The sequence below is a fragment of the Dermacentor albipictus genome, chromosome 5 (genome assembly GCF_038994185.2).
Source record: "Dermacentor albipictus isolate Rhodes 1998 colony chromosome 5, USDA_Dalb.pri_finalv2, whole genome shotgun sequence".
NCBI lineage: Eukaryota > Metazoa > Arthropoda > Arachnida > Ixodida > Ixodidae > Dermacentor > Dermacentor albipictus.
In genome coordinates this window covers 18,754,043-18,769,748 of record NC_091825.1, presented here as the reverse complement: position 1 = coordinate 18,769,748, position 15,706 = coordinate 18,754,043, and the positions used below count along the sequence as shown (strand labels likewise).

General features: G+C 44.1%; 1 protein-coding gene across 2 annotated transcripts in view; it reads left to right on the top strand.

The window, feature by feature from the left end:
- Window positions 1–15,706, top strand: part of LOC135914799 (uncharacterized) — a 200,479-nt gene that overhangs the window by 106,581 nt on the left and 78,192 nt on the right. For both annotated transcript variants that reach the window (XM_065447727.2, XM_065447728.2), the window contains exon 5: window positions 1,135–1,269. In XM_065447727.2, the coding sequence (XP_065303799.1) occupies window positions 1,135–1,269 (135 nt within the window). The remainder of the gene's footprint in view (window positions 1–1,134; window positions 1,270–15,706) is intronic.

The following is a 15,706-nucleotide window of genomic DNA, read 5'->3' as shown; positions in this document are numbered from 1 at the left end:
GCAAAGCAGAAGAGTGGGTCTAAAAATTAATCTGCAGAAAACTAAAGTAATGTTTAACAGTCTCGGAAGAGAACAGCAATTTACAATAGGCAGCGAGGCGCTGGAAGTCGTAAGGCAATACATCTACTTAGGGCAGGTAGTGACTGCGGATCCGGATCATGAGACGGAAATAATCAGAAGAATAAGAATGGGCTGGTGTGCGTTTGGCAGGCATTCTCAGATCATGAGCAGCAGGTTGCCATTATCCCTCAAGAGAAAAGTGTATAATAGCTGTGTCTTACCAGTACTCACCTACGGGGCAGAAACCTGGAGGCTTACGAAAAGGGTTCTACTCAAATTGAGGACGACGCAACGAGCTATGGAAAGAAGTATGATAGGTGTAACGTTAAGGGATAAGAAAAGAGCAGATTGGGTAAGGGAACAAACGCGAGTTAATGACATCTTAGTTGAAATCAAGAAAAAGAAATGGGCATGGGCAGGACATGTAATGAGGAGGGAAGATAACCGATGGCCATTAAGGGTTACGGACTGGATTCCAAGGGAAGGAAAGCGTAGCAGGGGGCGGCAGAAAGTTAGGTGGGCGGATGAGATTAAGAAGTTTGCAGAGATGGCATGGCCACAATTAGTACATGACCGGGGTTGGAGAAATATGGGAGAGGCCTTTGCCCTGCAGTGGGCGTAAGCAGGCTGATGATGATGATGATGATAATGATGATGAAAGGAGAAAAAGGTGGTTTAGTGACCTAACATTCACTACAAGCGAGCAGCGAAAGTTGATGCATTGAATTGTGCGCTTTTTAAATTGCATTTGTGCGTCGTAAACATTGCGTGTAAAGAAAGACAGACAAGGTCAATGGAAACGCACATCTGAAAGCTTGAAAGAGAGATAACTCATCAGGAAAGATATTTAACGTTTTCGTCGTGTTTTATACGGCTACATTTCTCCGTTCGGTATTTCGCGCTGTTTTCTTTTACATTGATTTAATGTATATAGTTGTCGCAAGTTTCAAAACCAATGTGTCGAACTGGTATCTCTCAGCATGACGCATATCAGAAAGTCATTTTCCCCTATAGGAGGGTGACGCCTCTTTAGTGTGAAACGGTTCTGGAAGTACTTTCTCTTATTTTGCTCAGGATCGCACCTGGGTGAAAGCTGCCTTGAAGACAACCAGTGCCGCTGGTTCACACAATTTGCCGTTTGCTCGCGCGGTTGGTGCCAGTGTGCCGACGCCTACACGATTGGCCGCGACGGCCGTCAGTGCATCCCAGGTGAGCAGGCTCCATGTTAGCCGGATACATGGCAGCCTTTAAAAGTTTTGTTCCGTACTTTTTTCTTAGGTTATGTCGTTTAGAAGCTATGCTTTGTTCTATGTAATCGCAACAGCACGCAAGCTAAAAAAAATATTGAGAGAAATCAGTGGGCTATGAAAATAAGCTTTTATAAGTGTCTGTCAAGAATGCGGTTCTGGTTTAATCACAATTTCGAAGTATATAGCGCATTACCCTATTCGGCAAATTTTCACATGGAAATGCCTCGCTCTGCGCGCACTTACGGCACTCGAATATGGAGGATTTCACACAGGATGACGAAGTAATGACAGTGGTTGAATGGTGACAAAGCAACTACAGCGATGGTACAATGCCAATGATGTCATGAATACACTGACAATGGCTCAGGTACAGCTACAATGGAACGATGACCAAAAGGCGACCATGAACGGCAACAAAAGAAAATTAAATTATGGGGTTTTACATGCCAAAACCACTTTCTGATTATGAGGCACGCCGTAGTGGAGGACTCCGGAAATTTCGACCACTTGGGGATCTTCAACGTGCAGCTAAATCTAAGTACACGGGTGTTTTCGCCTCCATCGAAATTCGGCCGCCATGGCCGGGATTCGGTCCCGCGACCTCATGCTCAGAAGCCGAACACCTTAGCGACTGAGCAACCACGACGGGTCTGGATGCCAATGACGACGACAGAATGACGAAGCTTTCGTAGTTATGACGGTGGGACAACGACGGCAAGACGATGATTCTATAACGACGAATTACAACGCAGGGACGACGACAGAGAGGAGAGAACGGAACGGCGACGAATTTATTTATTTATTTATTTATTTCACGTACTTTCACGGCCCGAAGGCGTTACAGAAAAGAGTGGAGTGAAAACAAGGAATAATGCAGTAAAAAATACAAGCAAAAAGTATTAACAAAAAATATTAACAAAGGGCATTCTCAACGGCGGTGTTGAAGTTAGTAGGGTCGGTAATGAGTGCGATTGAGGTGGGAAGGCGATTCGAGTCCGTGCTTGTCCTGGGTATGAATGAGTCACTGTACCGGTTAGTACGGCACAAAGGCACCCCGATTTTAAGGCTGTGGTCAGTGCGGGCAGAAATATAAGACGGAGGGGCAAGAAGGGTCTCTTTTAAAAGGGGGTTCAAGTGAAAAACTTTGTCAAAAAGTGAGAGACGGGAAGATTTGTGGCGTGACGAAAAACCAGGTAAGTTAAGAGTTCGTTTCAGTGAAGAAATACTTGCATAGTGAAAATAATTAGGTAAGACAAAGCGTGCACTGCGGTTTTGAGTACTTTAAAGATTAGAAACTAATGAAGAGTGAGTCGGATCCCAAATGGCTGAAGCATACTCCAATTTGGAGCGAACTGAAGTTTTTTTAAAGAGTCAGCTTCAGGGATAAAGGGGCAGAGCTAAAATTACGGCGTAAGTAACCAAGCATGCTATTAGCGTTTTTAGTAACATAGTCAATATGCGAGTGCTAAGAAAGGTTATTTGATATGTGAAGGCCGAGATACTTGTAAGAGCTAACTGGCGTCACAGGTGCACCAATAATAAAGTAGGTGTGCGTGGCAGTGTTACGAGATGTACGCATGGCCTTGCATTTATTTGAATTTTGTTGCATGCTCCAATTAGAGCACCACTTAATTACGCGGTTAAGGTCGTCCTGCAGCTCTTGGGAATCTGAAGGATTAGTAATATTACGGTAAAAAACACAGTCATCCGCGAAAAAGCTTTATGGAAGAGGAAAGAATGCAGTTCGGAAGATCGTTAATATAGATTAGAAAGAGAAGTGGACCCAGGACTGACCCTTGAGGAACGCTGGTACGTTAGGCACCTGCTAGTACGTTAGAAAACCGAGAATTACAGTTATTAGTGTTTAAAAACTGCGTCCTGTTAGAAAGAAAGTTTTTTATCCACTCGAGTACATTTGCGTCCAAGTTAAGTTGAGTCAGCTTAAGCAGAAGTAAATCATGGGTCACAGAATCAAAGGCTTTGGCAAAATCAAGAAATACGCAGTCAATGTCGCTACCTAGATCAGAAATTGCAAAGACATCGTTAGTAAATGTTAAGAGCTGTGTTTCACAGGAAACGAACTTACGAAAACCATGTTGACAGGGATTGAAAAAGGAGTTTGATTCTAAAAACTCAGCCAAATGTGAATATATTATATGCCCAAGAATTTTACATGAAATGCTTGTTACTGAGATAGGCCTGTAATTTCTGGGTAAGTGTGTGTTACCTGATTTATGAACTGGAATCACCTTTCCCACGCACCAGTCGTGTGGAAGAACAGACTGCTCTAATGACTGAGTGAAAATGTGCGACAAAATAACAGCACAAAATACATTAGTACACTTCAAAATTTTTGAGTTCAGGCAGTCTGGGCCGGCAGAGGAGGACGTTTTTTGATTGTTAATTAGGCAGCTAACACCAACCCAGTCAATAAAGATTGGATCCATGGGCGAAAAACCAGAATTGGGTGCAAGCGGTAATCCACGTGGCATTGCGGTAACATGGGAAGAGAACACATCGTTAAATACATTACAGCATTCTTCAGGAGCAACCGGTTGATCATTTGAGTATGTTAATTGGATTATTTTGCTTGGAGTACCGTTAACTATGCTCCAGAATATACGAGGATTAATTTGCAAGATGGACGGAAGGGTAACAGAATAAAAATGCTCTTTCGCACTAGCGGCGGCTGCGTTGTAGTCACTTTCAGTGAGGTAGTAAGCGGACCAAGCAACGTCACTGCATGAAGCTTTTGCGCGACGAAACAATCGCTTTTTTTTTCTTACGTAGTCACTTCAAAAAAAGGGTTGAACCAAGGGGACCGTGGCTTGCAAGCGACTTTTCTTTGCGGTACGAAACATTCGATTAATGACAAAAATTTATTTTTGCAAATGCACCAGTTTTCTTCAACACAGCGCTGATCGCAATTAGCGATGTAAGAACCTGCGAAATTTTCCATTTCAACGGTAATGGAAGCCAAGTCGGCTTTGCTGTAATCGCGGATCACCTTCGTAGTTTTGTTAACAGGAGCCCGTGTGTTGATATGAAAAGTGAGTGCAAGGTGATCACTTAAGCCTTTTATGTAAAGAATTGGGGAAACTGTGTCAGGTTTCGTAGTGAGAATCAGATCTAGTATGTTAGATGAAGAGGCAGACACGCGCGTTGGTTTCAGTACAATCTGGGTGAAGTGGAAATCCAAACAAGTGTTTATAAACTCGGTACTCTGAGAAGACTGGGACGTTGCCGTGTCGTTACGCCGAATGATATCTGGAAAGTTGAAGTCACCAAGAAGAAAAAGGGGCGCGTTAGGGTATCTGACAACTAAGTTGTTCAATGCGTTGTGAAGGTCATCGCAAAATGATGTCGAAGCAGTAGGAGGGCGATAGCATGTGCAAAAAATAACATCTCTGTTGTCGAGTACAACGCGCACGCAAACAAGTTCAAGTGGTTTTTCTGCGGAAACTGAGCTCGAAGTGAGCGTTTCAGTAATTGCAATCAAGACACCTCCACCTGATCGCACACCACGATCGCAGCGATAACATGAATACAGTTTCTCACAATCAAAAATTTCGCTATTTTTTATCCGAGCAGAGCCATGTTTCAGTGAGACATACTATGTCAGCAGCGCATGAATCAATCAGTGAGGACACCGCAGCACGTTTATTTAGTAGACTTCACACGTTAGTGAAAAAAAAAACAGATATGGCGTTATTAGATTGCGCATGTGCTAGCTATGTCGAACCATTTCCTTCGATAGCTTGACGCAGCCGAACAGAAGAGCGTGCTGCACGTGGCGTGTTGACTCCGCATACATTGTCAGTGGTAGAACAGTAAACGTAGCGCTTATTTATTAACTACTACTTATTTATTAACTAAATAACTTATTTAGTCGTATTGAGTATGTCTGTCCCGATGCCTTAGCAAAATCAAGCAGCTTTTTCCTAGACAGGCGCGTTGCTCGGCAGAAATCTTCGCACACAGATACCCCGGTGGATTTCAGATTAGATTTTAGTGCCAGAATTTCATCCTTTAGTTTTGAGCACGAAAACTTCATTATAATCGGAAGAGTCTTGTCAGCAGTATACGAGCCACGTCGGTGGGCTCTACATGCCATATTCTCAGGGACCTCAAACTTAAGATGATCAGATAAAATTCACACACCAATTTTTTGGACTGCCCCCATGTTTCTGCCGCAGTGTCAGAAATACCATAAAATATTAAGTTATCCCGGCGGGAGCCATCTTCTAGATCATCGAGACGTGTCAGGAGGGAGGCATTTTCATTTTTAATGGCGTGAGCTACAACTGCAGGTATGTCAGCTGACGACGGGTTAAGCTCAAGTGATTCAACAAGCGATTCAACTGTCGTTAATGTAGTGGTTAAATCGAACACTTGATTAGTTATTTGACCTTGCTTTTCTTTTAATTCGGCGAGACCACTCAATAACTCTGTGTGTCGTGAATCTATTTTTGCTGAAAGGGCAGAAATGGCTGCAAGAAGTTCTTTGTACTGCGTGTCAGTTGCGAATCCGAGATTAAGTTCAACGTCACCACATAAGATGAGTAGCCTTGCAACAAACACACATTCACACAGTGAGGCAAAAAATACAATTGGGCACGAGAAAAGTAGCAGACAGACGTTACTCATACGTTTAGAGTAAAGAGACGGAGCTTCACAGACCTGCATGAAGAAGCAAAAAGGGTTTAGCGGCGACTGCATGGTTGCCGCTATCCCGTGCGCACTGAAAGTAGCCGGACGAAGGCAGCTGCTTAAGTAGAGCCAGAAGGGAGATGTCGCTCCTGGCGGCTGTGAATCCGTGTGCAAAGGTGTGAAGATGGCGCCCTGGAGAACTTGCTGGCACCAAAGATCTTGACTTGCGTCAGATAGCAGGACTGGCAATGCTGTCGGTGAGTCATTCTACATGAGCAATGGTGAAACCGCGCATGCGCAGGTCGAGGGATACAGGCATACTCCAAGGAACACGATGAACTGCATGAAGAAGCAAAAAGGGTTTAGCGGCGACTACATGGTTGCCGCTATCCCGTGCCTACTCTGAAGGAAGGAAAATGAAGGAGAATGAAGAATTGATCGCAATTAAAAACACGTGGTTCGGATCTTGACGATGGAAAGATGGCAGGGGTGTGTTTGAGCATGCGTCCCGGTTTGCAGAAGTCGCCTGTGCCGACCACCCGGTTTGCACTATATCCGGTGCAGGTTTGCCGTACGTCCTGCACGAGCTAAATGTGCACAACAGCAGTTAGCACTCGTACAGTGGAAGAAAGAGGCAAAAGCAGCTTCGGATTAAAACTAGGGCACATTCTAGCCAAACTGAGATAAAAGAATTCTTGCAGAACGCATTACATGATGACGGTCTACGTTAACGGAGCCCTAAAGCGCTTTTTATCGAAGTCGAGAAATGCATTTGAAGGTTAAATAGGCTATTTCAACATACTTTGCCACGAATTGTAGATCAGTAAGTTCACCAGAAGCAGAGTCATCGGCAATCAATGTAGATGTAGATCCCTGTGATCTCCTGGCACGTACCCTCTCTAGGAGAATGGCTAAGAATCAAGTACGCTGTAGTAAAGTATAAAATAAGTCAACATGTTTTAATAGGTAAGCTATAATCGAAAGATAGAGATCATAGAGTCTTCATGATTTTATGAAACTGATAATTCTACCATCACCGTAAAGTGAAACAATTCAAGCTCAACTTTATTGAAAGAAATGGAGGCTAAAATTTTGTTTTTAGTTAATAAATATCATTAATCCTAAAAAGAAATCTTCTTAAATGGCAGCTCTAACCTTCCCGTCGCTGTTCGCAAACATCCCCGCAGCGGTGCTTCCACTTCTCCTTTTATGCATTGCACTGATGAAGCTACGGTGATGTGGGGGGCGGCTGTAACGCTCCGCCTGCCGAACGTCACCGTGTCGCGTAGTTCAAATTTGATTTTGCAAACAAAGACGCCACAACTTCCAGTTTTCGCGCTTACAATGCGCCAAGTTCGGTTGTCCTCAGCGAACTGCCGTGCTTGCAGCCATCGGAGTCGCCACGACAGCCCTCGGTATGTACGCTGCGTAGCACATGTACGTGCAACTGTAGTGCATATGCGCAGCACTTTCTTTGTGCACGACATGGCTTGGGTTCCGGCTCAAGCTCGTATGCTCCAGTTTGGCCGTGCTACGTGGTGCGTATCCGCTTTGTCCTGCACCAACTTGGCCGACGCATGGTAGCCGAAGCTAACCTGCACATTTGGAAACGCAATCAGTATCTAAATACGGAGCGAAGTCTGGCGAGGCGTCTACGAGGAGCAGCAAGTAGTGAGCGCGTCCTGGCAAGCGTGCCTGTGGTTTGACCTTAAGTTTCGCGTCTTTCGAGGCTAGCTGATAGTTCAAAACTAGTCAAAGTTAGAGAAAACCCTACGCCTACAACACCGATAAGCAATGTAGCGAAATTTTATTTCCTTCGCGGGCGGCCACGGCCCAGCGTGAGCAGGTGATAGTTGGCTTCTTCCGGAATTGCGCATTTGTTATCGGAATTCAAAAGCAGATTTTCGCTTACGTCAGCCTGTTTATTAAACTACATTAATAAATATACACAGTAACAGCAGGAAGAACCGCTCTAATCCCAACACCCTTCCTGATTCGTGTCAGCTATTGGCGAGTCTTTGGTTCTGCTATAATACGAAATAACGCGGCAAGAAAAAAAGTCAGGGGCAGGTTTCGAATGAAAAGAGAGCGTTTGAGAAAAAGGTGACTGAGCGCCACTTTCCAGGTTCGCGCGCCGTGCACGATTGCAAAATTTAGCTAAAATTTTCCCAGCAGCATTTTCTGCCCGCGGACTGCATTCTTTCAACGAGACTGAGGGGTGGTTCAGGGCCCGTTTAATGCGATCAGCATTGAAGCAATGCAGCGACATACCGCATACCGAGCCGCTTTTGCAGCCGTGCTCCACTCTCGCACTTTGCCCCGCGCACGCTATGCCACCTAGCGGGGCCACAGCCGCGTCCATGCGTGGTGCGGGTTCAAGGAGGGTGCATATGCAGTGGCTCATACCTGGTGACCGAAGTTGGCGAAAAAGACGTCTAATAATGAGCGGTACATACCTGGCGGCACATACCCAGTGCCACATATACTGAGTTCCACATAACCAGTGAGCTAAATGGGCCGCAAACAGGTTTATTAAAGAGTGGGGCATGCCCACTTACCCAAGGTGTACCAGTCGTTGGTATCGAACAATGTTCCCCCAATACAATAGCCTGATGGGCTATCCATTAGACCATAAACTACCCAGTGAAGCAAGTTGTCGAGAAAAGGGTTAGAGACCAAAATAGGTTGACAGAACAACAGACAAACAGACCGCCTGATCTCGAAAACTGCATCAGGTGCCATAAGGATGCTAATCGGATTAATACAAGTTTTGAAATATTCTTCTGAAATGTGCTACTGTATTGAAAAATGAATCACGAAGTGTGAAGATTCGAACTATCATCACTGGTCATGCAATATTGGTAGCTGGATAGTAAACTCACTTCAACAAAGCGACATCTTTAAAGCATGCGTCTCTTCTTTTTCCACTACTTTGTTGCTGCTGGCTCGCACGACGGGCTGGTCTCGGAGTGAATGCCAACCTAGATGGCCAACTGGGGGAAATATAGAGCGAGCACTGAGGCAAGCTCCAGAACAGCCCTGACATCAGCGACTTTACACAGAGGGCCGAAGAAGCACGTCAGCTGGCGCGACATCGCATTCAACAAAGGCAGCGCATCGACGCGGACCGATACAACCTGCGGCGAAGGGAAGTCGAGTATGCCCCAGGCGACAGAGTATAGGTGTGTACTCCCGTGCGGACGCGCGGCTTATCCGAAAAGCTTTGGCGCCGTTATTTCGGCCCTTACCGAGTACTTCGCCGCATCAGTCCCCTGAACTACGAAGTTACGCCAGAAGGACAAGTGAGCTCATCACGATGCCGGCATCACACGGAAACTGTACATGTGATCAGACTGAAGCCATATTATGACAGGCAGTGAATATTCGACCAAACATCTATTCTGTGCCATATACCACTTTAGTATGGACAACAGCTTGTGAACAATTTAGTCGCTGTACGCATCGGGACGATGCGTTTTGGAGGGGGGATAATGACACAAGGCAGAAACATATTTAAACAACGCGCGCAGGTTCATGCGCCCTCTCAAGAGGACAACGGCGTATTGGAGAAAAGACGACGAAATGATGGCACGTGTTTTCGCCGCACGCACTTGCATCGCAGATGGCCGTTGTCAGCGTCTACAAGAAGAAGAAGTGAAGCGACGCTCGAGAGAGAAGAAGGCATTCTTGATCTCCTCTTCAGAACGCGGCAGTCCTTTTTATTTACCCCCAGGGCACAAGTTAGCCCACAATAAATAACTGTGTCTGGACTCCCTTAATTGTTCGTTACAATATGCTCAAATGAGTAAAAGCTTGCCGCAATGCTAAAGTAGGATGAGCGACATGCAGCATATTTTGGCATTGAATATGTCTTGTAACCGCTATCTTTATTGTAAGCCTCGCTGTCACACCTTTCCCTCCAGCGCTCCTTTTACTGAAACGTGGCACTGTCTTTCCATTGGTGTCATGATGGTGATGGTAACGGCAGCAGTAAGGCTGGCTAATGCTTGCCGCTTTGATTCCTGTGAGTTTAGTGGTAAAGAATATGGCACGTGCATGCACCTGTGCTGCAAGATTTAACTCTTGTGATTTTTTTAGAGCTAATTTGTATTGGGACATTTCAAAGATGTGCGCCATTGTGACGTAATAACTAGAGCATTGGTGAGGTTGAAGACTGGGTGTATTGGTATAGAAGCTTGAAGCTGAATTGCACAACAATTCAACGAGACACAAAGAGAAATGCACACAGCAGAACGCTCTCCTGTGAGTGTTACTCTTCTTTGTGCGCCGTCGAATTGTTGTGCGACCCAACTAGAATTAGAGCATTGTGCTTCATTGATGCAGGACAGAGAAAGTGTGAGCTATTCGACAACATGCCAGTGCCTTGCCACATAATTATGGAAGTTTGAAGGTTTGCAAACAAAGTTTTGCTTTCAAATCCACCTGATCATGTAATACAAACACTGATTGAAAGAACCGTAATACAAAAATAATTGCGAAATAATGGGCTGTGAAAAGTGTAATTTGTATCTTGACACTGTTGACTTAACAGGTGCCATACCGGCCTCAAAATTGTACTGGACAGAGCAGTTTGTTTCCTATGTGAAGCACAAGCTTCCATTACATGCTGTGCAGCTGTGCAGATAACCCTTACGAAAATGGGTGTTGAATTTCCATTGTCGATTTGTTGTACTATAATTGAGTCAAGTCAAAGTACATGGAATTTCAACACCAGTTGACTCACCACAACGAGAGTTCAACGGAATTTCCGTTGTGCACTGCCAATGATTTTTCTGTTGAATGCTTTCCAATTGATTTCCCGTTGTATTTTCACGTTGCGATTACACCGGTACCACATGGTCACTTTCAATCGTGATCTTGCTCCATTAGGATCAATAATACGCGCATCGCGTTCGAGCCTCTTTATCGCGATCATAGGCTGACAACCATTTGTTTGATACAGTGTCTCGATGCTTAGCCAAAGGTTAGTGTGGATCCAAGCACTATAAGTAGCATTGAATTTTCTTAGGACAATTGTTTACATACTGAAGACTACTGAAATCATAAATATAGAAATGAAACAGAAAACTGAGAGAATGAAGGAATAGCATAATAGAGGGAATAATAATGAGTAGGGAGAATATGTCGAGAACAGTGTCATACAATCAGCTGATGATAACGGCCCTATTCACAATGACAAACGAAATATTTTCCTTTAAAAAATGTTTTATGTTGAAATTTTTACAGCACATTAGACAAATTTGACAAGTCCCCTGGACCTGCAACACCTGAAACTCCGTGAGGATCACTTAATTGGACAGTGTTATCAGCTGTCACTGTCAATTGCAATCAAATTTGATCCATATCAGGCTTGATTGCAATCGAAAGTGGCTCTGTGACACCAGGTATTAGATGTAATGACGAAAGCCAGGCGTTCTTCAGCTTGTGGCTGTTTGGGCTTGTTGTTCCACATGTTGACAAACTGAGCAGAGAATACACAGAAAGAATGATACGAATGCTTGTTTGTCATCTAGTTTCTTTTGTCTGTCCATGTTTTTTTGCTCTACATTTTCTCAACAGGCATCCATGTTTTCTTAATATTCCAGAGGTGTAAATTAGGATAGAGTACAGGCACACTGCAACAAGGCAACAGCAACTATCTGCAAATTACTGACAACCATCGTGATTGTTGCTCGAGGATCAGCTAGGTCACACTCGTTACAGTATGAGTATGCATCCTATCCTAAAGGGAGTCAGGATAGCCGTCTGCTACAATATGAAAGAAAATACACCTCTCACTCTATTGCACTGCTTGTTTCTTATTAAATGTAAGTGTCTATATGCAGATTTACAAGCCCCCTGCTTGTATTGATACAAGTGCAATGCTGTTTAATGATGTTTGTTAGCATACTGCAAGTGTACATTTCAATTACCCTAGCTATTTCACTAAGTGATTGTTGAATAAGAAACGTGTTTTTGTCCTCATAGGAAAAAGCTCATTTGAAATATGTCACACTGTTTGGACTTATAATATATTACCCAATAGACCTATATTTTGCAAGTTAGATCTAGCATGCAAATGATGACTGCTGTTGGCCACACAGTGTTGCTGCACCAATTTTCAGATTTGCAGACATGGATAAGCAAATGAAGAGAAAATGAAACGCATGTTCTGTGCCACCCCATGATTCCAATGTATTGCATGCGATAATATGAGGGGCCACTCGTGAACCTGTGTGCTACTCCCCCAAGCAGCGATTACTCAAGGAACCAGACATATAATGCTCTTTATTCTTTACAGGCATCGCAAAAGTGTACAAAAGCATACTATACATGAAAAAAATCTGTATACATCACTTTTGCTCACAGCACACATCATAACAAAGCATAAAAATGTGGCACAACATCACGTAATAACTTAACAAATGCAAGCATGGTTAAATAGGATGTGCTTAATTCAAAAGAGTCCATAGAGCTTTCCAACAAAACTGAACTCTGTTGCAAGGTAATGTAACATTTTCTATGGTGTTGGAAAATCAAAATGCAGCTGCAGTATTCATTTTTTAACAAGCGATGAAAGTGACTAAGGTCTTGTGAGCAACTTCCAGACAGCGAATAGCTAAAGCAAGTCTAAAGCCCTTTGATGGCATCTCATATTACTCATCTTTTATTATGTAGTTTAAGGAAAATGTTACTTCACCATGCCATTTGGACAATTATCACTCACTTATCTCAAACAAAATATTACGCAAACATCTAATTATGCCAGCTACAGTTGGCAATCTGAAATTGTGGATATCTGATTCCATTGACTTAGCGTCTAAGTGTACCATTCATAAATTCAAATGGAAAAAGAGGGTGACTCCACAAAGGACCCCAGTTTACGGCACTGTCGACAACATGCAAAATAGGAGAGCATTATACGTCACGTACTTGATACCGTACAATTCCTGGTACTCAAGAAGAAACTTCTTCATCTTTCTCCTAACTGTAGCAAGCTCCTGAATGCAGATGCAAGGGTCAAGAAGGTAATGCATGATCACAAAAAATTTCAACTAATGGTTGTACTGTCTTTCTAGAATGCGTCCTATTAATGTGACTGGGGAACAAAACAGCAGCCGATTCCTCCAACCGGCAGCTTTCCACTCCTTTATGTCCTTTAAAGACCTTGGCAGCCTCGTGAGCTCCCATATGGGGGCTAGGCTCAGAAGACATTTGTCTGCATCAGGAAGATGTCGGCATTGATGAAATCGGTGGCACTGTTTGGACTTCAGCCGCATAAACATTGTTGCCCGAACAAAACCAGAACAAACGGCATGCACGTAGTGTACTACAAAGGCCTCACTAAATGAAAAAAAAATGAAAGAAGTGTCAGCACACTTGCTACTTTGATGCCACAACTAGGGGCCTGCACGGCCTTTTGTGCATGGCACAAAAATGGCTCGTGTTCTGAGCTTGTTTGCAGAAGCACTTGGCAGACACACATGACAAAACCCATTTCCTTTTGAAACAACCTGCCCAGAGTCCTCAGGCGATGCACAACCATAAGCACTCTTGAATTGTGTCATACTAGTTAGTTCACATTTGGAAACGCTGTCTACTGTACGGGGACCAGGAAATGTCTTTGACGTGTGCGATACACCCCTGCTGTCCCTCCAAACAACTCCAGTGGATGATATTTCATTCATTCTTTTCAAAAACTGTATCAAAAAAGAGTTCATTGATGGCCTCCCTGTGCCAAACCACAGCCCAGACAACAAAAGAGTCTGTGCACATTCTTTGCATGGCAGTTCACTAATCATCAAAAGAAGAGACCACATGCTCGCATCAGAACTTTCGAAAAGGGGCACACCGTCAGTATTCAATGTCAATGTCATGTCATTCGAAGTCACAGGCAACTTGTACTGATAGCTTTTTGTGATGTCACACACATCAAAAGAAGTGCCTGTTCTACTGCATTGCAGCTTTCCTGATTCTAACACATCTGGAATTTGGCCCTTCAGATCCATTACAAGAAAAAATGATGAGCTTTTCAGTAAGCTGCCACTCGCATAGTTCACATTGCACTGACTGCCAACCACATCATTTCCTGGTAATTCTGGTAGTTCACCAATATACCCAGAGCACACACTACAGTATAAGTGCTTAGCATACTGCTTTTCGGATCCGGCAAAGTGTCAAAAAAGAAGTATACTTTGATGTTGGGTACGCGACACCTTCTGGCAAGTGAGCTCTGAGAAGCTGCACTAAGCTATCGATGGCTTCTTTTGAGCAGCCATGGCGCAAGCTGTGGGCCATGACCATTAAGAGGCTTTCGGCTTTCGTAAGCTTGGCTCCAGGAAACAGGTCTTCATCCTAAGCAGAGAGGAATGGTAGCAAACAATGGTGGTGTTAGAAAAAGTACAACATTACAATCATACACTTGTAGATGCCTGTTTTGTTAGCTGCACAGTAAATTGGACAGAAAGTCCTGCCATGACAAGGGCTTCATGAGTTATCTTGTGGCACTGAGTTTATACTGGCTAACATGTTACTTAACCTGGCAACTAACTTTAATGCACCATTTTAAGCTACCCCTTTTACTTTGTGAACCTGCCTCGAAATAATGCAGATGCCAGCTGAGCATGGTGAACACCAGATGGCCACTAAAGAAACCTCTTTAAAGCAGCCATGGTACATGCAGCACAGTGAGACTAAGCACTGTCTTGCCATGAAATGTGTGCTTCGGGACAGCAGATATTTTAACATGTACTTTTGGAGTACTATTAAATAGCGACAGATGTTCAAGGAAGATTTGAGGGCTTCATTTGCAAACAACCCAAAAAAAGCAGGCTTTGGCCACAACACGACAAAATTACACACACACACACACACACACACACACACACACACACACACACACACACACACACACACACACACACACACACACACACACACACACACACGCACGCACACGCACACACACACACGCACGCACACGCACACGAACGCACGCACGCACGCATTATGTATATATGCTAGAACAGGCGCCAAGATAACGCCTGAACGTTAAAGGAAAACCCTAGGAAATTCCATCAGCACATTACGTATTCTAAGGCTCTGCGGTGCTCTGTTCCTGCCTCAGCTCCACTTTACCAGCACCGGTTTACTAATGCTTTACCATCAGTAAACACAGTTTACTGATGTAAACTGTGTTTACATCAGTAATATGAATTTACCAGCGCGGTTTTCTCCTTAATTGGGAGAAATAACTGCTGCGAGCAATGATCGCATCGGTACGCGCCCTACTTCATTCCATCACGTCAATATTTTCACTATATGACTCGGTCACTACGCTGCATAAGCTTCAGGAGATAACCTGCGGCAGGCGTTACAGTGGGGCAAAATAAGACGTCACAGCAACAAAATAATATCTGGAAATTACGCCTGACACCACAACGCTTACCAAGTCATCCTTCCAGCCTCTCGGAAAATGCTGCTTGCCGGGGTCAGGATACACGTCAGCGTAATCAGCGTCACATTCCGATTCGCTGCTCTCAGACGACGAGGTAGACAAGGTTTCATGCGTGCTTTCCAATGGATGACAGTCTTCAGTTGCAGCGTCAATTGAAGGGAATGGTGCGATGTGGCCTGCGTCAGCGTCTGCTTCGTTTTCGCAGAAATTCTGTTCACTTGCATCAGTAGAACCCAGTTCACTGTCCAACGCGGCAGACGAAGCACCGACTGATGAACGTTTTTGAACC